Below are 25,591 nucleotides of genomic sequence, written 5' to 3'. Positions count from 1 at the left end.
TCGTAGAGCGAGGTGAAGGCGTGCGACGATGATAGCTAACCGGACGCAGGTAGAGCGGCGATAAGACGCCAGGCGAGAGACGAGCAGAAGAGGAAACGCCATCTTAGTAGTGGGCAGGCCGGGCGGAAACGCGCCAGGGTGGGTGAAAAGATGCCGAGACGAAGGGAACTGCAGGCCGAGGACCTGGCCAGCGCGCTGCGGCACCTCGACGAGGAGTTCGAGGCGGGCGAGAGGCTGGCCAACGAGCAGACGTGGTGCGCGCCGGTGCCGCGCGAGAGGCAGGTGAGGACGGTGCGGAGGTTCTACCGGGCGTTCCACGACGCAGGCACGCTGCCGATCGCGACCTGCACGCTATGCTACCGGAAGCGAGCCAAGGAGGAGCTGAGGAGACGACGTGGGAGGGTGGTCGCGGAGCAGCGTTGCGGGGGGCGGGCGGTCCCGGTTCGGATGCCGAAGCTGCTTCCCGGAGGGCAGGCCGGTGCCGGTCTGCGTAGAGTGCGCGCGATGGGCCGGGCGCGAGGGGGCGTCGCCGGCCATGCACCTCCACGGGCGGCTCGGCTGCGAGCACGCGTACCCCGACGAGCTGAAGGACCTCACGCCGCTCGAGGAGAAGCTCATCTCACTCAACTCGTGCTACGGCTTCGTGACGAAGTACAGCATCCCGGGCGGTCAGAGGCAGAGCGTGAGGTACCCGAGGCACGTCAAGGGCCACATTACCGTGTTCCCAAACGACGTGCAGGGCCTAGCCGCTAAGGTGCTGCCGCACCCGCTGCTCCGGGTCATGGACGAGATCCACGTCTCGTGGCAGGGTGCCGAGAGGCCCGGGCCGCGCGACCTATCGGGCCTGCTGTCGGTAAGGCGGTCGGCGGTGGAGAGGGCGCTAGCCTGGCTCAAGGAGAACAATCCGCTCTACGGCGAGGTCGAGATCGACGCGGCGGAGATGGCCAGCTGGGGGCGCCGCCGCACTGGTGCCGCCAGTGGTGTGCGAGCGGCTAGAGCGAAGCGAGCCGTCGGCGCGGGAGAGGACGCGGACGGCGCAGGTGGTGCCGCCGTCGGAGCGGGCCATGGACGACGAGGGTGCGGTCGAGATCGAGGAGGTCCTCGCGATGCTGAGGCAGGGGCGGGACCCCACCGAGGGGAGCCGTGACGTCGGGCTCACGTGCGAGGACGACGACGGGGACGGCGCTAGGCCCGAAGAGGACGGGGACGTAATCAACGAGGTGACGTCTTCCGGCATGTTCCCGTTGGACGGGGCGCCAGAGGTGGCCGATGCTGAGAAGATTCGCTTCGCCCGCGGTGCCGTCGGGCCCGAGGAGCGCGCGCCGGCCGAGGACGTGGGTAGGGACTGCGGCCCGAGAGGCGGAGGGCGATGGCGGCGACGTCGAGCCGCACATACAGGTGCGGCGCGGCGAGGATTTCGCCGACTCGGCGGACGCCTCCTTCTTCGCAAAGGCCTTTCCGACCCTGTTCCTTTGGCTTAGGCGGGCCGAGGCTCGCCGACGAGGACGCCACTGGGGAGAGCGCGGGCCCTAGCGTCGGGAACCAGGGCACGCAGGCGGAGCGGGTCGCGGAGGGCCTTATGTCGACGCGGAACATGAAGCTCCAAGCATGGGCCGACGTCGTGCTGCGGCGCCACGGCGGCCGGTTCGCGACGCACCCTATCTTCGCCTTCCTCGTCTTTAACATGGGCGTACGGTCTAGGAACCGCCAGGCCAGCATGCTAGGCGTCACGAGGAAGAACTTCGCAAGGGTCGAGGGCCTGTTAAAGTCGTTAACGGCGCAGAGGCTCGAGGCGGCGAGGGTCGAGCTCGAGGCCACGGGCAAGACTAGCGACGACGGGGTAAAGAGCTCCTCCGGTCCCTCTCCGTGTTCGGTTACCGGCAGCCGATGTCGAGGGAGAGCCGCCTCAGTATGCGGAAGAAGATACTATCCCTCATCATAAGGCACGGGGTGCCGGCCATCTGGTTCACGCTGAACCCGAACGACATCACGAACCTGGTAAAGTTGCGGCTGGCGGCACACCGCGGCCGCGACCCGGACGAGGCCGAGGCCTTCCTACGAGACCTAGGGACCGCGTATAAGCGGACGCGGCTGGCCATATCGGACCCGATGAGCTCGGCCGTCTTCTTCCACCGGGAGATGACGCTCTTCTTCGAGCACTACATCAAAGTCGGGGAGGAGTCGGTGTTCGGCCACGTCGGCGCGTACTACGGCGCGGTCGAGACCAACGAGCGAGGCGCTCTCCACATCCACGGGCTCCTCTGGCTAAGGGGCAATGCTGGCCTCGGCGAGGCGCTCGCCGGCCCCGATACGGAGGAGCAGGCGGCGTACCGGGATCGCATCGTCCGCTACGTAGACAGCGTCTTCTCCGAGGTAAGGCGGCCGCCTTAAGACGCCCCCACCTCCCCAAACCCTAAGCCCCTATCCGAGGCAGGCCGAAGGGCCCGAGCTAAACCGAGGCGGCAGGAGCTAGACGCGGAAGGTTACTGCGCCGTGCAAGCGGAGCGGTCGGCAACGGCGGACATATCGTCGCGGCTCGACGACGTCGCGCGCTTCACGGACACCTTCGACGAGGAGGCCAACTTCTGCGCCGGCGCGACGCAGATCCACACGCATAGCGCGACCTGCGTAAAATACTCGCTCGGCGCGGGGCGCGGAAGGGGACCTTTGCCGGTTCAAGGCGCCGTGGAGGCTGGTGGAGAGGACGGCGCTGACGGCGGACGGGGTGCTCGAGATCCGGCGGACGCATAGCATGGTGAACCGGTGGAACCGGGCGATGGCAGTAGGGCTACGGCACAACCACGACATCTCGTTCATCGCGACGCAGCGCAAGACCATGGCCCTAATCTACTACATTACCAACTATGCGACGAAGGTAGAGGACCCGTGTGGAAGCGTGTGGCCGCCGCGGCCGAGTTCCTCCCCGCGCTAGAGCCGACGGGAGAGGGCAACGGAAGTGGCGCCGACCGCGACGCCGGCCGATGGGGCGGGGCCGAAGGGGTGGCGACGGCGGCGGACCCCATAGGGGGGAACAAGACGAGAACGTTCCTGCTTAAGGCGGCGAATCGAGTCTTTACGGAGCGGCCGCTGTCGCAGGTCGAGGTGATCGCGCACCTCCTAGGGTACCCGGCGGAGTTTAGCAGCGGCTCAGCGTGGGCGTATATAAACGCAAACCAGCTCTACTGGGCCGTCTTCCGCCGGTGGCGGCACCTCCGACGGGCGAGCGGCGCGGAGGCGACGGGCGACGCGCCGGACGAGACGGTCGTCGTCGAGGAGGCCGGCCCGAGGATCCCCCTCGTCGGGGCCTACCGGCACAGGGGCGAGCTCCTGCGGGGCCTCTGCCTTTATGACTACGCATCGCTCGTAAGGCTAAAGCGAAACGGCCGCGGTGCCGACGGTGGGACGGGCTGGGGCGAGGTACCCTTCGCGGAGAGCTGGGCGTCGGGGAAGGGCTGGGTGCAGGCGCTTAGGCGGCCGGGTAGCGGGGCGACCGTATGCCTCGACGGATACCTCAGCAAGGAGTTTAGCGAGGGAGACGACGAGTCGTGCCACCGAAGGTGCGCACCATAAGACGGGGAGCGCCCAAGGGGAAGGCAGCGCGGCTAGGGGCATCGGCTAACAGCGCCTAGGGCGGCGGTACAGCACCTGGCCCTATTCGTGCCGTGGGAGTCCTTCCTCGGCGAGGAGGCAGGCGACATCGACGACATCTGGGCGCGGGCGCGGAGTCGCTGGCGCCGAGGTCGCGCGGCTCGCAGACAACGTGCAGCTCCTCCGGCGGTCGGCGGAGGACGCGAAGCGCGACGCCAAGCAGTGGGCCGCCACGGCCGAGGAGGGCGGTACGACGGTGCCGCAGGCCGGCGACGAAGGCAGGGGGCGGCCGAGGGGCGAGGAGGCGTACCGCGCCGGCGGGCGGGCGACGCGGCCCGGCTCATCGACGTCGTCGGAATGCCGCCGGCGCGGGACAAGTCACGGCGCAGTCAACAGAGCTGCTAGCGATGACTCAGCAGCTCTGCCGGTTCCAGCAGTCGGCGCTGGGGTCGGCGGCCGAGCTCGCGGCGACGGTAGTGGCGGAGAGAGGGCAGGCAGGCGGGTGAACCTACCGGGCTCGGAGCTCTCGGGGGCGGCGCTGCCACGGCAAGAAGAGGTGCGGGCCATCAAGTCGCAGCAGAGGAGCGCGGCGCGGGAGCGGGAGCGAGCCATCCAGGGCATCCAGGGCGGCGGGGCGGCGGCGGGCGTCGGGGCCGACCGCGGCGCGGCTCTTCGCGGGGTGATGGGGGGCTTCGGCGAGGACGACATGGACGTAACGGCGGCCGACGGCGACGTAGACGCTGGCACGGCGGCGGGGATGCGCGTGCGGCTCGGCCCGTCGAGCTCGTTCGTCGCCGCCGGCAGGGAGCTGGCGGGGCAGCTAACGCTCAACGAGAAGCAGGCCATCGCTCTCCTAATCGTATGCCGGCAGCTCGACCGAATCCGGCAGCTCGACCGAATCCGGCAGGGCGACGACGCAGGCGGCGATGGCGGCGGCCAGCTCTGCCTGTTCATCGGCGGCGAGGGCGGCACCGGCAAGTCGCGCGTCATCGAGGCGCTCGTCGAGCTGCTCGCCCGGAGGGACCTATCGAGCCGGCTGCTGGTGACGGCGACGTCGGGCACGGCGGCAGCACGGATCAACGGCATCACACTACACTCGGCCTGCGGCCTTACGGTCGGCCAGGGCGGCCGGGCGGGAGGGCGACGAGGACGTAGACGGCGTACGGCTGCCGGGCCAGGGCGAGCGCTTCGTCGACGGCCGGTCGCGGATGGACTGGCAGGAGAAGGAGGTGCTGGTGATCGACGAGGTCAGCATGCTCGGGGCGCGGACGCTGCACGCCGCCAACGAGCAGCTGTGCAGGCTGCGGGGGTCGGCGCGAGACTTCGGCGGCATCCCGGTGGTGATCTTCTGCGGCGACTTCCACCAGTTCCGGCCGGTGCAGGAGCGGTCGATCCTGCTGCCGAGCGCGGCGGTGGCGTGGGACGAGGACGGGGCGTTCGCGGCCGAGCAGCGGCGGCAGCACGACAAGGCGCACGCGCTGTGGCGGCGGTTCACGACGGTCGTCATGCTGGACGAGCAGATGCGGGCCGCCGGCGACCCGGAGCTGCGGCGGCTGCTCGGGCGCATCCGCCGGGGGGAGCAGGACCGGTCGGACCTAGAGCTGCTCAACTCGAGGTGCCACCGGCCGGGCAGGCGGATCCCGTGGGAGACGGGCCTGACGGTGGTCACGCCGCTCAACCGGAACCGCTGGAACCTCAACCTAGAGGCGGCGCTCGCGTTCCGGGCGCGGCGGCGGACGGCGGCGCGCGTCTTCCTGTCCGAGCACAAGTGGAGGAGGGCCTGCCGACGGAGGAGGAGGCGTTGCTAATGCTGGGCCAGGGCGACGATAGCGCGACGCCGGTCCCGGCCGTCTTCGTCTTCGTGCCCGGCATGCCGGTCGTCGTGAACCAGAACACGCACCAGGGGCTGAAGCTAGTGAACGGCGCCGGGTACACGGCGGTAGACGTCATCCCCGACCGGGCCTTCCCCGGCCACCGGGTCTCGGCCGAGCTGACGATGCACTTCGGGCCGCCGGCGGGCATCGTGCTGGCTTCGGAGACGACGAGGGACTTCCACTTCGTCGGGATGCCGGCCGGGACGATCCTGCTGACGCCCATCGGCGTCAAGATCACGGCGCAGCGGAAGCGGCCGTGGCAGCGCAACGACGTCAGCCGGAGGGCCTGCCGTGCGCGGCGGCCTTCGCCTGCACCGACTACAAGGTGCAGGGCGGGACGCTGGAGCGCGTGGCGCTGGAGCTGCGGGGGGCGAGGATGACGACGGTCGAGGGGAGGGCGGTGCCGTCGCCGTGCGACCCGTACAGCCTGTACGTGCAGCTGTCGCGGTGCCCGACGCTCGACGGCATCATGCTCGTATCGGAGGTGCGGGAGCGGGATCTAGTCGGGAACCGGGTGCCCGAGGAGATGACGGCAGCGCAGGCCCGGCTAGAGGAGCTTAGCAGGCAGACGACGCAGGAGGCGGCCGACTGGCTCCGCGGGTAACGCGGGCGGCGTAGGCGTCTCGCTCGCAGCGGAGGAGATCCTGCCCTTAGGACGACTACCCTAGCACACAATCAGGGGGCGGAGAAAGCAAAAATTATGGGAAGGCGCAACGTAGAGAGATAGAAATAAGAGCAACAATCTCAAGGTAGTTAATGGACATCGACGGGTGCGTGTCTAATATAGACGGACCGCAAAGGCGGAGATTTAGACTTCACAGGCCAGCCGGCTCTAGGCTAGCGGGCTTGCCGTAGCTACCGACGTAAAAGGAGCACAGGTCAAGGGCCAGGAGGGGGGCAAAGAGGAAAGGGCGTATTCGGGGCGAGCTTGAAAGAAAGGGCCAGGAAAGAAGACGGGCTTCAAGGAAAGAGGGCAAAAAGGGGCGGCGACGAGGGCGGTGAGGTTGTATTTTTAAACCAATCTGAAGAGAGCAAGCCGACGAATTAGAGGACGGCAGCCGACGAATCAGAGGGCGGCATTTAGGGGGGGGGAAATTGACAGGAGAGGCAACCCAACGGGGGTTGCGCAAAGAGCCTTGAGGAACGAAAGACTACAGGGAAAAAAACTTAAGGAAGAAAAAAAAGGGGCAGACGTGAGGATTGAGGATGGAGTAAGAACAGGGGGGACTTAAGGACGGAGTGAAAAAGAGTGATAGAACCAGGGTAGGGTTAAGGAGTAGGTTAACTTAAAGTATAAGATTTAACTGTCTTACTCGTTTAGGAAACTGTAGCAGTTTATGGTTTCGCATCGTTATTCCGTTTCGGTAGCTTTCTTAGATAGGGGACGGTTTCGGAGTGGACGGGCCGGCGAGTCCAAGCCATGCGCGACAATGGAATGGAGGGAAGAGTCCCCAAGACATGACCCCGTTTAGGCTATCCGGCTTAGATGTCAAGGAGGCAGCCGAAACAGAGAACGACTGGGTGGCAGATGAGCCAGGGTTAGGGGAAGACGAAGGCACCGGGGCCTTATGCAGCAGCCGCGGTCGTTTCGTCGGCGTATCGGCAGGCTCGGGGCAACATCGCTTCCCGGGCGGCCCAAGGGGGCCGGTCGAGGGCGAAGCCGAAGCCAAAGGTGGAGGGCTGAGCGGGAGGGTGCCAGGGGTGGCCAAAGACAAAGAGGCAGCGCGCATGTCCTGAAAGGCCGCGGAAGGGGAGGACGCCTGCTGCCTCTGTGGTGTAGAGAGAAGTGGTGTCATTGGGGTGACGGCGGCGGCGGCCTTGTCGAGAAATGTCCAAGAATCCGGGACGACAATAAAGACGTTGTCCCGGTCGGAGCCTGGGGGATAGAGCATAACGTCATGACGGAGCAGGCCGGCGACCTTGGCTGTGCAAGTAAAGGGGACGTTGGGTTGGAATTGAGAGTCCCGCCTCTCGGCCATCTTCTTACACAAGATGGCCCAGGGGTTAGCGCGAATAGGGAAGATGACGAAGACCTGGAAGGGGTGGAAGCCCTTGAAGGGGAGTTTATTGGGCATCCCAGGAGCGACGTAGGTAGAAAGGCGGACAAAGCCGCAACAGTTAAGCTGGGCGGCGTCTAGACCCGGCAGGAGGTCCCGCCGGAGCAAGGAGTGGCCGGTGCCGACGATAAGGCCGGTAAAGGAAACAATAGGCGGGACGCAGGGAAGTCGTCCATAGGGCCAAGAGCCTAGGAAGAACGCTTCAGGCCCACCTTAGCTATGTATCTTTCGTTTGCACTTGCGAGGAACAGGGCACGGCTTACGGCTGGTAGCCTTGGTCGCGGACGACAAGGGCGGGCATCGTATAGAGAAGGGTGCCGCCCGTGTCGGACTCCAGGCCGTCGCGCTGCTCAATCTCCACGCAAGGGCGTAGGGTGGACGCGGCCATTCATGAAAAACCACTCTTCCGTCCATTTTGAGGCATCAATAGGCTGGCCGTAAATCGAGAGATTGAGACTAAAGAAGACGGATGTCGGGGAATCGTCGGCCTCCGATCGGAGGGCGCATATCCCGTCGCGAGCAGCCAGGCGGGCGGAGGCAGCAAGACGCGGGCCATGGCCTCGGCGTTAAGACCCTTGATGCGGTGCTCGTCCTGGTGGGCAAATCTAACGGGCAATCCGGCTGGACGAAAAACACCATGGACATCTCGCCGCCAGCGCCCTCTGGCTATCGAGCGGCTTTCGAAGGTGTGGTGCGGGCACATCGATTGGAGGTAGAGAGGAAGACATGGTGCAGCAACGCAGGTCGATAGGCCAGTCGCGCGCACGAAAATGACCAGTGCTCAGTGTCAAGAAAGAAAGGAGTAGGGAAGAAGTCGAGCGTGAAAGCACTTGGGATAGATCAATGGTGACATAGATTCGCCGGGAAGGGCGAGGAGCCTTGCCGCTGTAAGTAAACGGACGTTGAAGAGATGCGTAGTGGTGTCGTGTAGCTGGGTTCCGATCAGGCACCAAGGGCGGCGCGGACTAAAGTGTCCGGCAGGGCTGGCGGCATAGGAGGCCGAAAGCTAGGGCTGTCGGCAGATAAGCCTGCCGATAGGTCCAGAGGAAGCCCAGCAGGCCTGGGAGAGCAGAGGCCTGATGCAAAGGAGGACATCAATAAGGAAGGACATAAACAGGGGCGTTTTAGAAGGCTGAAGATAAGGGGCGGGGATGAAGCAGGCAAGATCAGCACAGGAACCTTGTCATACCTTTCCACGCCCTGTTGTACACCAATTAGTTTGCCCTCCTCGCGGGGTAGAGACCGACCTAATATATAACACGTACAAAGCGCACGGGAGGTGTTGCAGGAAGGTCGTGGTTACACTTGATAGGGAAGGTCGGGAAAGAGGGGACCGGAAGCAACCGTTATAGGTGAGGGCGAGCTGAAGGGAGGGCCATTCCTACTTTCGGTGCAGCAGGAATACTAAGAGATACCGAGGAAAAAGAAAGATTAGCACAATGTTCCTTTGGCCGCCTATTTGCAACGGCCAAATAGAAAGATGCGGAGGAGAACCGAGGAGGAGGAGAAGACCTCGCCAGGCAGATTTTTATGGTGTCAGCTCCTGCGCATGGGCTAGTCGAGGCCGTCCGCCGGGAAAGACGCGTGGCGGCGGAGTTAGGAACCGCGGGGGAGAAGGAGGGGGTCTGTCCCGGACAAGCACTGCCGCGTTGTCCCCGAGTTATAAAGACTATAAGGTTGCTGGAGACAGACCGCTGGTAGGAAGAATGGCGATACGGCGGAACGCCATCGCCGGGAAGCAAGGCAATCCCAGCGTATATCGCGAGCGAAAGCTTCCTATCCATCGTACGGTTGCAGAGCCTAGCCGTCAAGAAAGCACCAGCATGGGGAGAATCCAGCCGCGAGGCTAGGTTGGTGGCAAGAGGGTGCGAAATAGCGACGGTGGCAGCGGCCGCTGCTGCGACGAGGAGCATTACGGCGGGAGACTGAGTGCAACGGACGAAGGGCCGAAGCGGGCCTCGGACCATGAAAGCCAAGCTAATACGGTACCTAGGTTCCGGCCTATCGAAGCCAAGCAGGCAACGCTGGCTGAGGAGGCCTCACGAAGAGAACAAGCAGAGGCACTCAAAAGAGCGTTGCCCAAGGAAGTCGGCGAGGCGGTTGGCCGCGGGAAAAGACGACGCACGTCAATGGCGCCTCCTCGAAGGGAGGGCGGGCGCGACGCTCAGAAGCGATAAACGCGCGTGATAGGTGTCCAAGCATAGAAGCAGACGCTGCCACAATAGGGTCGGTAGTTGCTGAGCCGGCTAGGCGGGGTCTTACGCCGTCCGTTGGCGCTGTGTTGGAGGGAGCGGCCGACAACCTCGTACCGCAGCGGCACACGTTGGCGAAGGAGATGAGGGCTAGGAGTGGCGAGAGGCGCACCAGGCATAGTTGCTCTGCAAGCACCACCCGCCCCAGGGTCTTGGTTGGGCGAAACGAATGCCTAAGCGGCAGGGGATCTTCCGTCGCGGCCGGAGGTGGCCACGAGATCGTTCGGCCTGGGCAACTCATCGGTGGCGTACGGATGACTCTGAAGGGTCTTGTTAGGCGGACAACTGGTGCCGGGGAACAGAGGAGGAGACCGACAAGCAGGATGGGATTTCGGCTGGGAGAGGCGAGCCTGCAGTCGCCCCGGCCCATCCAGCCCAAAGGGATCAGGGACGTGGCCGGGCACAATCGTCCTTCTGGCGAGGCCGGGTCGTGCATCGGGGCAGCGGCCGCTGCTACGAGGAGGAATACTGCGAAGGCGAGACCGAGCGCGACGGACGAAGGACCGAAGCGGGCGTTGGGCCGCGAAAGTCAAGCGGGCCCGGCACCTGGGTTGCGGCCTATCGAGGCGAAGCAAGCGCCGATGTCCGGGGAGGTCTCAGGAGGAGAGCAAGCGGAAGCACCCGAAAGAGCGTCGCCTCAGGAAGCCGGCGAGGCAGTCGGTCGCGAAAAATACGGCGCGCGTTGATGGTGCCTCTGCAAAGGGAGAGGCAGCGCGACGTTTAACAAGATCTCGGCCAGAGGACGTAAGCCAGCGCTTGCCGCAACAACCCATCCAGCCGAAAGGGATCAGGGGCGCGGCCGGACACATACCTCCCTCGGACGAGGGCGGATCGTGCGTCCGGGTCGTGGAGGGCGTCCAGAGGGGCACGACTAGAAAGCGAAGGGGTGGTGCGCAGACGAGGCCCAAGGGCCCCGACGGACACTCAAGCCGCCCAGGAGCACAGGATCGGCCGGCAACCAGTGTCGGGGTTTCGTCTCGAGTTGTCAGGGAGCGCCTCATTAGGCCAATCCAACCTAAAGAAATAAAATACAGAGCGGGAGATTTGCAGTCACCCGGACGCCAGGCGGGACAGGGTCGGCCGGCAATCAGGGTCGGGACCTCGCCCAGAGTAGTCGTCAGGAGTACGTCGTTCAGCCGATCCAACCGAAAGAGATGGAAGAGGAGCCGGAGATACACACTCATCCGGACGGTTGCCACCACGGCCATCAGGGAGGCAGCGGCGGGAGAACAAGACCGGCCGAGGCGAGACGAGGCTGCGGCAAGATCTTCGCGGCCAGCGGAACAGAGAAAGAGGAACCGGCAACCCGACCGAGACGAGCCACTGACGAAACGTACTCGAGGCGGCCAATCTAGGAGGTGGGGATGGAGCAGGAGATGTGCAGTCATCCGGACGGCTGCCACCACGGCCACCACGCCAGGCAGGACGGAATCGGCCGGCAACCAGGGTCGGGATCTCGTCTCGAGTTGTCGGGGAGTCCCTCGTTCGGCCAATCCAACCTAGAGAAATAGAAGATGGGACAGGAGATTTGCAGCGATGCGGACGCCAGGCGGGACCGGGTCGGCCGGCAACCAGTGTCGGGACTTGGCCCGAGTCGTCAGGGCATCCCCCCTCCAGCCAATCGAAGCTAGAGAGATGGAGGATGGAGCCGGATATTTGCAGTCATCCGGACAGTTGACACCACGGCCATCACGTCAGGCGGCGGCGGGAGAACAAGATCGGCCGAGGCGAGACGAGGCAGCGGCAATATCTGCGCAGCCCGTGGAACAGAGAAAGAGGAACCGCCTGCCCGACCGAGACCAGCCCCAGGCGAAACGTAGTCGAGGCGGCCATCGGAGGCAGAGGAGCCGTGAGTCACAGGCGGAGGATTTGGCCGGCGTCTTACGTCACCTTGGGAGGAATTCGCCGCGAAGGAGAGGCTGTCCAACGAGCAAACGTGGTGCACACCAGTGCCGCACGAGAGGAAGGTATCAACGGTGCGGAGCTTCTACCGGGCGTTCCACGACGTGGACACGCTGCCGATACGGACGTGCATGCTGTGCTACCGGAAGCGCACGAGAAAAGAGCTGAGGGAGGTGGCATGGGACCAGTGGTTGTCAAGTCCTATCCCTAAGGCTGGGTGGTCGCCATTTGCGTGCCGGAGTTGCTTCCGCGAGGGCGAGCCTGTCCCGGTTTGCGCAGAGTGTTCTCGACGCTTGGCGTGCGGTGTGCTGTCGCCAGCGGCGCAGCTTCATAGACGTCTCGGTTGTGAGCACACGTTCCCGGATGAGCTCAAGGGCCTGACGCCGGTGGAGGAGAAGCTGATCGCGCTGAACTCGTGCTACGGATTCGTAACCAGGTACAACGTCTCAGGCGGCCAGAAGCAGACGCTAAGGTATCCCAAGCACGTCAAGGGCCACATCACGGTGTTCCCAAACAACGTACAAGAGCTGGCGACGGACGTGCTGCCGCACCCTCTCTTCCAGGTAATGGACGAGATCCACGTCTCGTGGCAGGGGGCGCTAAGGCCGACACCGAGCGATCTGTCGAGTCTCCTATCGGTGAGGCGGCGAGTCGTCGAGAGAGCCCTTGTCTGGTTGAAGAGGAACAACCCCCACTACGCCGCGATCGAGATCGACGCGGCAGAGATGGAGAGCTGGGGAGACCCGGCCCACGGGGTGCCGCCGTTGGTGTACGAGCGCCTGGAGCGGAACGAGCCGTCGGCGTGGGAGAAGACGCGGACGGCGCACGTCGTGCCGCCCACGGAGCGGGCCATGGACGACGAGGGGGCGGTGGAGATCGAAGAAGTCCTCGCCATGCTCAACCAAGGAAAGCACGACGAGTCGCGAGGCCGGCGAGCCAGAGGCAAGCGAGGTGGACGAGGTGCGTGGTCAGAGCTGCGGCGAGGCCGATGATAATGCGAAGACGGTCAACGAGGTGACCTCGTCAGGGATGTTTGCGTTGGACGGACCGCCCGACGTGGCCGACGTCGACAAGCTGCGGTTCGCATGCGATTCCGTTCGCCAAGGCGCAGCCGACGACGGTACGGGCCCGAGGACGTGGGTCGAATCCTCGGCAAGGGGCAGCCGGGGCACGTCGATGGTCCTGAACCATTCATCCATGTCCGCCGCGGGGATGAATTCGCCGACTCGTTCGAAGCTTCTTTCTTCGCAAAGACCTTTCCCACGCTATTACCATTCGGTGTCGGAGGGCCGCGGCCGGTCGAGGAAGCAAGCTCGCAGTTGGGCAGAGGCTCGGTCAACACGCGCGCGGCGGCGGAGGCGGGGCGCAGGACCTCCTGTCATCCCGGAACATGAGCCTTCGTACGTGGGCCGACACGGTGTTGCGACGCCACGGCGGCCGGTTCGCGACGCACCACATCTTCGCATTCCTCGTCTTCAACATGGGCGTGCGGTCGAGGAACCGCCGCGTCAGCATGCTGAGCGTGACGAGGAAGAACTTCCGCAAGGTGGAGCGCATCGTACGGTCGCTGACCGCAGACGGGTTAGCGGCAGCTAGAGCCGAGCTGGAGAGCACAGGCAAGACGACCGACGACGGCGTGAAAGAGCTTCTCAGGAGCCTCTCGCTCTATGGCTATCGTCAGCCCATGTCGAGAGCTCCGTCTCAGTATGCGGCACAAGATCCTGGCGCTCATCGTCCGCTACGGCGTGCCTGCGATCTGGTTCACGATCAACCCAAACGACATCACGAACCCGGTGAAGCTCCGACTGGCAGCGTACCGCACGCGCGACCCTGAGGCGGCCGAGGAGTTCCTGCGGAGCCTCGATATGTCGTTCAAACGGGTGAGGCTGTCCGTCTCCGACCCGATGAGCTCAGCCATGTTCTTCCACCGGGAGATGACGCTGTTCTTCGAGCATTACGTAAATGCAGGGGAGTCGGTGTTCGGGCGCATCGGCCACTACTACGGTGCCGTGGAGACCAACGAACGAGGATCCCTTCACGTCCACGGGCTGCTCTGGTTACACGGAAACGCGCACCTGAGCTCCATGCTTTCCGACGCCCACGGGGAGGAGCAGGCGGCGTACCGTGAGCGAATCATCCGCTATGTCGATAGCGTCTTCTGTGAGGTAGGTAACAGCAAGGGGCGTTGCTGTCATGGGCCGAGAAGACGCAGGCTGACGCGGAAGGCAGGACTTGGACCAGGAAGGCTTCTGCGCCGTGCAGGCGGAGCGTTCGGTGACGTCTGACGTCTCATCCCTGCTGGACAGTGCCGAGCAGTTCTCGGCCGGATTCGAAGAGGAAGCCAACTTCTGCGCCGGCGCGACGCAGATCCACACCCACAGCCCGACATGCGTCAAGTACTCCCTGGGCAACAAGGGGCGAAGGGGCGACCTCTGTCGCTTCAAGGCGCCATGGAAGCTGGTCGAGGACGACGCTCTCACAGGACGGCGTGCTGCGGATCCGCAGGACGCATCCCATGGTGAATCGGTGGAACAAGGCCATCGCCGTGGGGCTCCGCCACAACCACGACATCTCCTTCATAGCGACGCAGCGGAAGACCATGGCTCTCGTCTATTACGTGACGAATTACGCGACCAAGGTAGAGGACCCGACGTGGAAGCGCGTCGCCGCGGCCGCGGAACTGCTGCCCGTCGTCGCAGCAGGTGGCCAGCCGGGTGCCAGGGAGGATGCCGGAAATGGCGTCGTCGGCGGCGACGACGGAACCAAGAATAATAAGACGCGGCAGTTTCTGATGAGAGTGGCGAACAGGATATTCACGGAGCGCGCCCTGTCGCAAGTCGAGGTCGTCGCCCATCTCCTGGGATACCCGAGCGAGTTCACGAGCAGCAGCGCCTGGGCGTACCTGAACGTGTCGGTGCTCTACTGGCACGTCTCCAGGCGCTGGCGACACCTTCGGCAGGAGAGCGGCACCGCGGTCGCAGACGTGTCCGTGGACGAGTCGGTCGCCGTGGAGGAAGCAGGCGAGAGGATCAGCTTCGCCGAGGCGTACCATCATCGCGGACACGTCCTACGAGGCTTGTGCCTATATGACTATGTTTCGCTCGTCAGGCTCCAACGCGTCGGCAAGGACGGGTGCTCCGGTGCCTGGGGAGAGGTGCCTTTCGAGCGGCTGGGTGGCCGGCAAAGACTGGGTGCAGGTATTGAGGCGGCCAGGAAAGCACGCCGTCGTCTGCCTTGACGGCCACCTTAGCAAGGATTTCGAGCAAGACGACGAGGAACAATGCCACCGCCGGTAAGTAGGTGCGGTGGATGGCCGGTCGAAAAGCGGTCCCAACGCGCGGTGACTAACCGTGCCGCTACAGAGCAGCCGTGCAGCATCTTGCCCTATTCGCGCCGTGGGAGACCTTTCTTAGCGAAGAGCGAGGCGACATCAACGAGATATGGAGGCGCGCACGAGCGGCTTCCGCCAAGAACCTCGTGCCTCGTCGATAACGTTCAACTACTCCGGCGGTCCGCCGAGGACGCAAAGCGAGACGCCAAGCAATGGGCAGCGTCGTCCGGCGACGGGGATCCGGCCGGCGCACCTGGCGATTGGGGAGGATGGGGAGGGCCGGGCGAGGCGGACCGCGAGGCGGGATCCGCGTACCAGTCCGACAACGTCGGAAACGCAACGCGACTGATCGATGTCGTTAGAAGCGCGACCGGCGCGAACCAGATCACGGCGGGGTCGCGGGAGCTTTCGGGAATGATGCAGCAGCTCTCCCGCTTCCAGCAATCAGCGCTAGCCTCGACGGCCGAGCTCCGGGCCACCGTCGTGACCGAACGGGGTGGGGGACATCAACATGCCCGGGCAGGTGTTCTCCGGGGCTGCAGTGCCGCCGCAGGATCAGGTCAAGGCCATCAAGTCGCAGCAGACATGCGCCTCAAGAGAGGGTGAAGATGATCCAGGGCATACAAAGCATGGCCCCGGCCCACGGTACCGATCGCGGCGCAGCGGAGCGGAGCGTGCTCGCCGGCTTCGGGGAGGAAGACGTCCAGGTGACGCGAGTGGAAACCGAGGAGAGGGCAGGTAACGCGGAGGCCGGCATGGAAGTCCGCCTCGGCCCATCCACCTCCTTTCACGAGGCCGGGAAAGACTTGACAAGACGATTGACGCTAAACAAGAAGCAGGCGATTGCCTTCTCCATAATATGCCGCCACCTGGACTCGATGCGGCAAGGAGACGGAGGCGACGTCAGCCAGCTCTGTCAGTTCGTCGGCGGCGAGGGCGGCACCGGCAAGTCGCGCGTCATCGAAGCACTCGTGGGCCTCTTCGCCGCGAAGGACCTCTCGCATCGCCTGCTGATCACGGCGACGTCGGGGACCGCCGCCGCGCGGTCAACGGCATCACCATCCACTCGGCCTGCGGCTTCACCAAGGACCAAGGGCCGGGCGCGAACACGGCGAGGACGTCGACGGCGTGCGGTTGCCGAGGCAGGCGGAGCGGTTCGTCAACGGCCAGTCTCGGATGGACTGGCAGGATAGGACATGCTCGTCATCGACGAGGTGAGCATGCTCGGCGCGCGGACGCTGCACGCCGTCAACGAGCGGATCTGCCAGCTGCGGGGATCGCAGCGGGACTTCGGCGGATCCCCATCGTCCTCTTCTGCGGGGACTTCCACCAGTTCCGCCCGGTCCAGGAGAGGTCGATCCTGCTGCCGAGCGCGGCCGTCTCGTGGGACGAGGACAACTCGTTCAGGGCCGAGCAGCGCCACCAGCACGACAAGGCGCACGCGCTGTGGAGGCGGTTCACGACGGCCGTCATGCTGGACGAGCAGATGCGCGCCGCCGGCGACCCGGAGCTGCAGCGGCTGCTGAAGCGGATCCGCGGGGGCGTGCAGGACCACACGGACCTGGATCTCCTCAACTCGAGGTGCCACCGGGAAGGCAGGCGGATCCCGTGGGAGACGGGCATCACCGTGGTGACGCCGCTCAACAGGAATCGGTGGAACCTCAACATGGAGGCGAGCCTGGCGTTCCAGATCCAGCAGCGGTCGACGGTGCGCATCTTCCTCTCCGAGCACAAGTGGAAGGACGGCCTGCCGACCGAGGAAGAGGCCATCATGATGCTGAACCAGGGCGACGACAGCGCGATCCCGGTGCCGGCCGTCTTCATGTTCGTGCCGGGGATGCCGGTCGTCGTGAACCACAACACCCACCAGGGGCTGAAGCTGGTGAACGGTGCTAGCTACACGGCGGTGGAGGTCATCGTCGACAAGGCGCACCGGGGCATCGGATCTCGGCCGACATGACGATCCACTCGGGCCGCCGGCGGCGATAATACTGGGGTCGAAGACGACCAAGGACTTCCACTTCGTCGGGATGCCGCCCGGCACGATCCTGCTGACGCCCATGAGCGTCAGGATCCAGTGTCAACGGAAGCGACCGTGGCAGCAGAACGACGTCAGCCGAAAGGGCCTGCCGTGCGCCGCCGCTTTCGCGTGCACGGATTACAAGGTGCAGGGGGGGACGCTGGAGCGCGTGGCGCTCGAGCTGCGGGGGACGAGGACGACAAACGTCGGCGGACGCGCCGTCCCGTCGCAGTGCGACCCGTACAGCCTATACGTGCAGCTGTCACGGTGCCCGACGCTGGACGGCATCATGCTCGTGTCGAAAGTGCGAGAGAGACCTAGTGGAAACCGGGTCCCCGGGAGATGACCGCCGCACAAGCGAGGCTGGAGGAACTGAGCGATAGAACTGTTCGGGAAGCGATGTGCAACAGGCTCGGTGAGAGCGCGGGGGACAGAGACGGTGAGCAGTAGGTAACTTAACCCAAGAGGGCGCGACACCAATAACTTAGCTATGCCCCACCCCCGACCCTTGCAAGGACTTCATTACTAATGGGAAAAATTGGGTCGGGGCGACCGGTGGAGCAGGCGGCACAAGCGAATGGGAAGGGGGGTTTTCAACGGGCCAGAAGCGAAAGCGGTTTATTATTCTGGGCAATCAGAAGTCTCAGGGCACGGACAAGCGAATCAGATGCCCCAGGACATGACAAACAGAAGGCGAAAGGCCCAACCGAAGGCGAAATGACCGTAGCCAATCGACCGAGCGAATCAGAAGCGGGGATTTCGAGGGGCAAAACCGGGGGTGGGGCATAAAGTCCTTTCGTTCCTCAAGGCACCTTTCGTTCCTCAAGGCATGGCGGCGTTTTTTTTTCTTTCTCCCCGGGGAGGAACCAGAAGAACCTTTTCGTCACTAACGTTCCTCAAGGCACTCGTTCCTCGTTCCTCAAGGCATGGCGATTTTTTTTTCTCCCCGGGGAGGAACCCTAAGAACCTTTCGTCACTCGTTCCTCGTTCCTCAAGGCACTCGTTCCTCGTTCCTCAAGGCATACCCTCAGCTCGGACACCGACATGGACCGCACTACCGTATCTCAGCAGGCGGCATCGACCAAATGAAAAAAAAAAAAACCAGGCCCCCATTCGCCTCTCCAATTGTCGCTCCAAGCCGATCGACGTGCAATAATTCTCGAAATGTAATTAAAAGACAGTTTCATGGCCTTCATGGTTCGTTATTGCCGTGGCTTCTTCGTCTATATCCCTCAAGCTTTCACTCGCATACCTCTCCATTTGTTCAAAGCCCATCTCCTTCCCTATTTCTTTAGCAGATTGGAAAGTCGACGCTGCGTGTATTAGTTCCCAATCGATGCTGCTTGTGAGAGAACTTACAAATGCGTCCTCGGTCTTAACGAGATCAAAAGAGCTGTCCTCGTAAAGGCTGTACCTGTGAGAAATCTCCATGTGCTTGGCCACCTGGTATGGGGGGTCTCCTCCGAGAGTACCTGGGGACCCAAGCTGTCCCTGGAATTGTGCAATCGCTTGGAGATCCGGATGTGATAGTTCTGCTGAGCACTGTTGTGCAAACTCGCCGGCTGTCCCGGTATTCCCTTCAACTTCCTCGACTAGTCGCCGAATAATTCCATACACAGTCATCCGGAAAGCGACTGGAGGGATCTCTAACTGTATTCCAGGAACACGTCTAACAGCTTGATAATGATTCTCGACGTTGGGGTTGATGGTCTCTTGGATATGTGCCGTCTCAGGCTTGCGCTCACTTGCAGTATTCAACTTGTTTGCAGTACTGACTGACACCCCTATTCCTTTCACTTCATCCAATCGCCAGCTGTCGTCATGATAAATCACGAAGTCATTCTTATCATCGTCCTGAAAATTGGGCCGTTGAGCGGCTGTGGTAACATCGGAGTGAAAACCGGGCTGTTCCTGGGTAGCCGAAGAACCTTTCGAACATGCGGAGGGCCCCAAAGGAGGAGATTTGGTTTGTGACATGGTCAAGGCTGCGAATAGATCATGCAGTCGGTAGAAGCATTGGGAAACACAACACACTCTGGACAGGCAAACACCCACACCAGCGGCCCAATCTTTGATGATGCCTCACAAGCGGAGGATGGGACGGGGCCCAAGTACAAGGCGTATCACAAATGGCGGCTCCTAACCATGTTTATGCCCCTGACCGCACTGACCACAACCGACGGTCAGGGTGCCCGGCTGCCCCTGTGCTGAACAGGAACGAGACTGCGCCTGTTAATGCATAATTTTATGAATCGAGTTACTTGAAATGAGCTTGGAAGTATCGCGACATTTCGCATTTCCCACCCTATGGGGCGAACCAGTAGGCTCTCCTTCTACCCTTGCTACGGGCGGAAGCATCACCAAAAGCCATGTAACGGGTCCAAGCCTGCAAAGCAAATAGACCTCAGGCCACCTTACCAAGTCTTCCCAACAAGAGGAGTGGCGAGTCGGTTGGTCAGTTGGACCACGTCATGGGAGCCGCTCACTCCCATGCAGGTCTTACAGAGGTTACATTCTTCTTCTAAGGCTGATGCCGAGGAGGACAACCGTTCCTTGTTGTGAGGCTTCGTACGCTGAAAGCTTCGCCACCTCCCGACCTTCCCATGCACATGCATACATGTTGGCACTTGGGGTCAAGTCGGAGGGAAGAGAAATCACCGGACAGAATCCTGCGTCACGCTCACCCCCTGACCACCGCTGCAGGAGAGCTGCGGGCCAGTCTGCATCATGCGGATGAGGCGGTCCGCCCAGTCACTCTTCGTCCTAGTGCCTATTCGGAGGTCGGCTGCTGATGGATGTGAAGAAACCGCGGATACGATCGGCGCGTAGATGCAGAAGCTGGAGGTGTCCTGGTCAAGTACCCGGGCTGGCTGATAGACATTCATTCCAGGGGTGGCTCACAGGCATTAGCCAAGCAACAGCGGACTACCGCCCCGAAAGAGGAATAAGGCTCAAAAGACGGCTGGCCGAAGGATGCCATGGGGTGGCCTAATTTGCACTGCAGAGAATGTACGGGACGATTTGCTGGAGCCCACATTTGGAGTCACGGAAAAGTTCGACTAGGACAGCTCGTTCGCAGTCGCGTGGAGGATAGAGAAACTTAAGCACCGGTCCACCCGGTTTCCTCGGTCCCCCATCATTCTCGTATTCTTGCACTCTCAGAAGGCCAATGAACGGCAAGAATCCCACGAAGAACCTCCTGCCTGCCATGTCGACTGACTCCCTCTCGACGATCCAGGAGTATACGGATACGGAGTCGATTGCATGTGGACAAACTGGCCAACTGCGTGCTCTCGGCAGGCTTCTATGCCCTGAATCGCCAACAGCGGAGGTTTTAGACACCGTGATCCAATATAAAGACGCGAGCCGTGGCGACAAACGTGCGCAAGATGAGATTGCAGAGTCACCTATAACCGACACGCAGCCGACACTCGCACCAAGAGATCTTCGAGAGGCTGATCACTCTTCTTCTCGTAGCGACGTGAAGGAGAACTGTTCTCCTGGACTTGCATTCCGAGTCACTTTGTTCAGTGCCTGCCATCGAGTAGAGGCTCACGGCTCCATCGATGGCGGACAGGACGAAAAAGTTGAACTGGATTTCACTCTCCCTCATCGCAATCCAGTCAATATCACCATGAGATTCTGCCAGTATTCTCCTCGAGGGTCTTCACGACGCACCAGGCAACGCGAGCAGAAGTTTCATGGCCTAGTCTCCCGGAGGATCGGTGCGGAATTTCAAGCGCCTGGGCGAAGATGGCAATCTCCTGAACAGGGGCGCAAAAGGCAACGAGCCTATAGGTCTCGAAGGAGCAATGAAGGGGGCTTGCAAGTCTTGCAGACTAGATGAACGTATTGATTTCTAATTATGAGTCTTCACCAGCCCCTGGAATGGTAATCGTCCCTAGATGCCTGCTCCAATAGATATTTGTTCCACGAACCAGCATTAACTTCGCTGGCCTTCATGTAAGACTTTTTTGGAAATTGTCTTGAATTCAGCTGATGACTGATCGCGGTGTCGGTTACGAATGTTCGTTGCTGCCTTCCCCGGACGAGCCCAATTCGGAGAGAGTCACTCAACTCGGCCGTGAGCATGCCACGACGAATCGCTCGTGGCGATGGAGGTGTCGTGGCTTTCCCACGGTCGCATGTAGCTAGAGTGTCTTGAACGTTGGATCGAGGCCCCTCGCTGCTGCGCTTGTCTGGGGTTGCCTGTTGCTCTCTTTCACTCTCCAGCATAAGTGTAATGAGGGATTGTCGCTGCCTTGTCTCAGGACGGGGTGCAGAACGCTGGAACAGCTGCGAATCCATGATCGGCTCGACACTATCATCAGAACAGTAGTCGTCGATAGTAAACTCGTCGTCCCCCCCATTTTCAGATAGAATTGATGCTTCGTTCGTGCATGTGGGCAGGGCACGTCTGAACGCCTGAACACCTTCAATGACGTGGAGTTTGGAGCCAGGCGAGCCGGTTGTCTTGAGCGAGCCCTTCTCCGAGGAGGTGCTTGTTTTGCACATGGCTTTCAAACGACGAGTAGAAGGATGCACGAATTCATGGATGTTTGTTTGAGGAGCGTACTTCATTAGCTGAACTGAAGATCATTCGTACGAGATGATTTACGCGGAAGGCATGGCTTCCTTTAACGCTTTGGAAGGCACCTTCGTATCGCGCCTCCAACTATGGAATGATTAGGTACTTGAAGCGTTTGTATCGACTAATGCGGCATGAGCGTGTGGCCCAAACTTGGGACGCTTAAATTGAAGGAAGTAGCTGTTGGCAGAGGACTGACTGTGATGTAAACCACTGTCGCTCTAATTGAGTGCCCTCAGAATTATACCTGGTGCTCTGTCGACCGATCTGTGCTGGATTTTATCACTACAGATAGTTGTATCTCCATCTCTCTTTCTACCCGTTTCCTCTGGCGCTCTCTTATCATACTGTCTAGAGGTACTGCTGGCATAAATAAAATCGCCAGACAAAGTCCACACTGACCTCCAAACTGGTGTCTCACCCGACCAGTCACAGAACACACTAGGAGCACAGATGATGCTAGGAACACCAGTCCGCTTACTGCTCCAAGCCACGGCATCCCCTGGTTTGACGTCGGCTGCTCTGGCTGAGGCTGGTTAGAGCGCCGGCCAAAACGACGGAAACACTGTGTCTTCCTCCATATCGCCATAACCATAATAACGGTAGTCAAGTGAGACATCATTGGAGCAGCACACCAGTATTCGACACCAGATCGTCTAAATTGCCAGACGGTCGCCCCGATAAAGGGAAGGTGAAAGGCCAGTACCAGTCCACATATGATGATTCTCGCCTTAATGGCGGGGCCAGGCTCGACTGCCCGAGAAAAATAGACGTAAATCAAGGGATCGATAACTTGAATAAGCTGTAAACCATGAGTATATCTGGGAGGTGATTAGATAGGCCTGGATGGGGTGTACCTCAATGATGTCGACACATAACATGGTGACCCCTTTCCAGGCTGTGAAGAAGGGGTAGGTAAGGACGCCCGGTAGGAGTGCATTTCTCGCACTGCCGAACAAAGCGGCAAATATTAGTCCGGTACCTAAGAGGAGACAGGCCGTGGGAATCAGTGCCCAAGTTCGCCTACGCGAAGCTTCTCGTGGCTTGACTCTGATCATCCAGTACAAGTAAGGCGCCAGAAAGATCGTGGTCACGGCAAACACGACACCGGCCTCGGTGATCTCCTCAATGGTAATCTCGACCAGCATTTCAGAATGCGGGCAACCTTGAACGGTGGAGAGAGAGGAATTCGGACTTAGAGTAATGAGAATATGAGCACCGGGCTTGCCCGGAACAAGATGTGCTTTATATAATGTCAAGTCATAACAGCGAATGTTGGTACTTGGAAAGTAACGCTTAGATGAAGAGAGCCACAGGACGTTGTCTAGTCGCTTTTAAAACGGGCAGACATACCTAGAGTGAGGTGGTGATGGGGTGCTTTGTGCATAGTAAGGTTACACCATCATTGCCTTGAGACTGGGCTACAGTTGATATGATGATTTACGTATATGAGGCGGGTGAGCTTCCTCCACCTTGAAGTGGCCTGGCCAGAGTAGGGTGGGCGGAACGGCACGTCTTCAACAGGTCAATGCGGTTGGCCCCCGGTTATAAAGACATCCAGTAGATCGGCATCACCAGCAGTGCATACAACCTGGTTCATGCACTTTGGGCTGCATGCGTCTAATCTTGCCTTGACTAGGGAGGCCGGAACGCCATGGGCCTGCGCAGAGGGCAACTTGCCCGAGTCTGCAGTCAGAATGAACGTGGCCGTGACGACACCATGAGTTTTCTGGTGGAGATGGACCAAATAAGGAAGGTCAAAGATACGAGCAAAAGGTGTCGTTGCCGCATTCTGTATTGGGTTTGTGAGACAACAGCGCTGCTGCAGGAAGCGTGACTCTCAGCCGTGACAATTCCGCAAGATGGGTATCATACTGGCTCGCAGAACCAAGAAACTCGTTTTTCCTTGGTCGTCCCTGATCTCGGCCACGTCGGGGCCGTTAGTCGTGAGCATCAAGAAAAGGCAGGATTTTCAGACGGGAAGGGGAGGAACAGAGGATATATCTCTGAGATGGGAAAAGATAATTAGCTACTGGGCCAATTCCTTCAGCTTCTTCGTCTCCTCAAGAATCATCGCCATCGCCCTTTCTAAAAGTGCTCTACCCTTATCGCTGTCTAACTCATCAACAGAACACGGCTCTTGACCCTCCATAAAAACTGCACTCGCACCGCAACTCGCTAATTTGACAAATCTTCTGAACTCTTCCTGCCATGCTTCGCACATATTTATTTCCATTTCGGCGCTGATGCTCTTTAAAACCGGATTGCCCACTTCCACGTCCAACTTGGACGGCCCCCAAAAAGATATATCCTCACTGAGCTTTCGACAATACCAGTAACGGAGTAGAGATGATGTATCTTTGAGGTCGTGAAAATTGTAGTGGAGTCTTTTGTGAGGGTCCTGCATACACCTCTTGCAATTTTCGGTGACGATCTGAAAGGGTTGGACTCCAAGTCGGCACGGCTGGTCATGGCTGCACTTCTTTAGATCAGCATCGTTGACATGACCGCACCTAATCGAGCCTTGGGTGACAACATGTGATGCCATCGTTTTATTGCAGGTAGCTGTTGCAGAAGACTTATAATGGTGATGGCCATGTCTTTTACGTACGCCAGTTGATGCCTTATATGTTGGGGTTACAACTCTGCGACTACCAGCCCCTCTCTGCGCGTACAATGTCAAGAAGAGCTAATGCTAAGCTGTTGGAGAACTTAGTGCCTCATTACTATTCTATGCTATGTCGTTAGCTATATCACCTGCTGCATGCTGCAAGGCAAGACGCACGGCTGCTGCAGAGAACTACTGCATCCACCCACACCGAAGGGCCGCTCTAACTCAATACTGGGCTTCGTTTAACTGGCAGACTCATGTGTTGAGGCAGGACGTAGCGCGTTGAACGGGCAGTCATCACAGCCTTTCTGCTCAATATTTGGAGCACTTGAAGATAGCCGCACACGCGTTAAGTATGAAGGGTCAAGGAGACTAGCAACCACCGGTGCAGATACGATTGCTAGATCTACGCCTTGCATAGAAATAGGTATGGAGATGCATACAACCTCACAAGCCAACATAACTGCAAGCAACCATGCCATCCTACAGTTGCTTCTGGCAAGTCCCTTTACTAGAATATCTTGTGCCATCTTTATGCATCGCGTCACGATGCAACGTCGGTCTCTTTTCGATTCGGAGCACAAGCAGTAGGGGCCAGACCGGGTGTATGTATTTGGGTCAAGAACCAAGAACAAGGAAATTCACTTTCGGACATCGGCTACGGATGAACATTGACGCCATTGCATTACTTCACCCAAGCAGGTGTACCACACCCAGTGATACAAGCTGAGTCTATGCCGGTTGCGGCTCGGGGTGTATCGATGTACGACCAACGAAATCACCGGGTTTCGGAAAGCGGATATTGTCTTGCATGTAAACTTCGTGCACCCAGGCGCGGTCAACAAACGACCGGGAATAGAGCGGCACGGGAAGGTAGTTGGAGGTGTGGATTTACAGAGAAGATCTCGGACAAGATAACCTCGGACGAAGGAGATAAAGGGCGCTCTCGTTTCATGTCAACTCGCTGCAGATTAAATTTGCCGCACATCAAGGAGTACCTGACCCAGAGAACAGTACTTTTGCTTTTGTGCAAGTCTGGCTTCACCGAGAGGTAGGTTTGCAGGGACGAGGTGTCTTGAGACGAGGTGTCGTGAGACGAGGTGTCTTGAGGCGAGGTGTCTTGAGACGAGGTGACTTAGGACAAAGCGATCTTCTCGATCCGTAGGGACAGCATTTGGCCACAACCGTTCCGTTTTGGATTGTACTAAAATGGCGCAACCATGGGTGTGGTGTTTGGGGCTGAGAGGGCGGCGCGTCGAAGTTACGAGCATGACGCCCCCGAAAGTCGACGCACTCGGCCCAAACGGCCTGCGAGGAACGTCCACACCTCTACCACTAGGTCTGGCACCCACACCAGTCCAGAGCCTC

The 25,591-nt window shown here is 60.6% G+C and overlaps 2 protein-coding genes across 2 annotated transcripts; both read left to right on the top strand.

Moving 5' to 3' along the window:
* Nucleotides 1-150: 150 nt before the first annotated feature.
* Nucleotides 151-6,066, top strand: HRG_10063 (PIF1-like helicase domain-containing protein; the record flags this gene model as incomplete). Its single annotated transcript, XM_044868534.1, has 13 exons — nt 151-394; nt 495-982; nt 1,041-1,338; nt 1,482-1,840; nt 1,885-2,373; nt 2,467-2,725; nt 2,828-2,875; nt 2,933-3,557; nt 3,630-3,636; nt 3,692-4,702; nt 4,767-5,356; nt 5,419-5,659; nt 5,740-6,066. The coding sequence occupies 13 exons, from the start codon at nt 151-153 to the stop codon at nt 6,064-6,066; spliced, it is 4,986 nt and encodes a 1,661-aa protein (XP_044716531.1).
* A 5,738-nt stretch (nt 6,067-11,804) lies between these two features.
* On the top strand, nt 11,805-16,964 carry HRG_10062 (AAA domain-containing protein; the record flags this gene model as incomplete). Its single annotated transcript, XM_044868533.1, has 13 exons — nt 11,805-11,942; nt 12,000-12,101; nt 12,156-12,633; nt 12,701-12,752; nt 13,186-13,254; nt 13,379-13,838; nt 13,903-14,191; nt 14,256-14,870; nt 14,924-14,965; nt 15,036-15,500; nt 15,602-16,146; nt 16,198-16,251; nt 16,338-16,964. 13 exons carry the CDS (start codon nt 11,805-11,807, stop codon nt 16,962-16,964), a joined length of 3,936 nt encoding a protein of 1,311 aa, XP_044716530.1.
* Between the last annotated feature and the right edge of the window lie 8,627 nt (nt 16,965-25,591).

Source organism: Hirsutella rhossiliensis, assembly GCF_020360975.1.
Source record: "Hirsutella rhossiliensis strain HR02 chromosome Unknown scaffold00014, whole genome shotgun sequence".
NCBI lineage: Eukaryota > Fungi > Ascomycota > Sordariomycetes > Hypocreales > Ophiocordycipitaceae > Hirsutella > Hirsutella rhossiliensis.
Note: the sequence above shows the minus strand (reverse complement) of the source record. Positions and strands in the feature narration are given on the sequence as shown.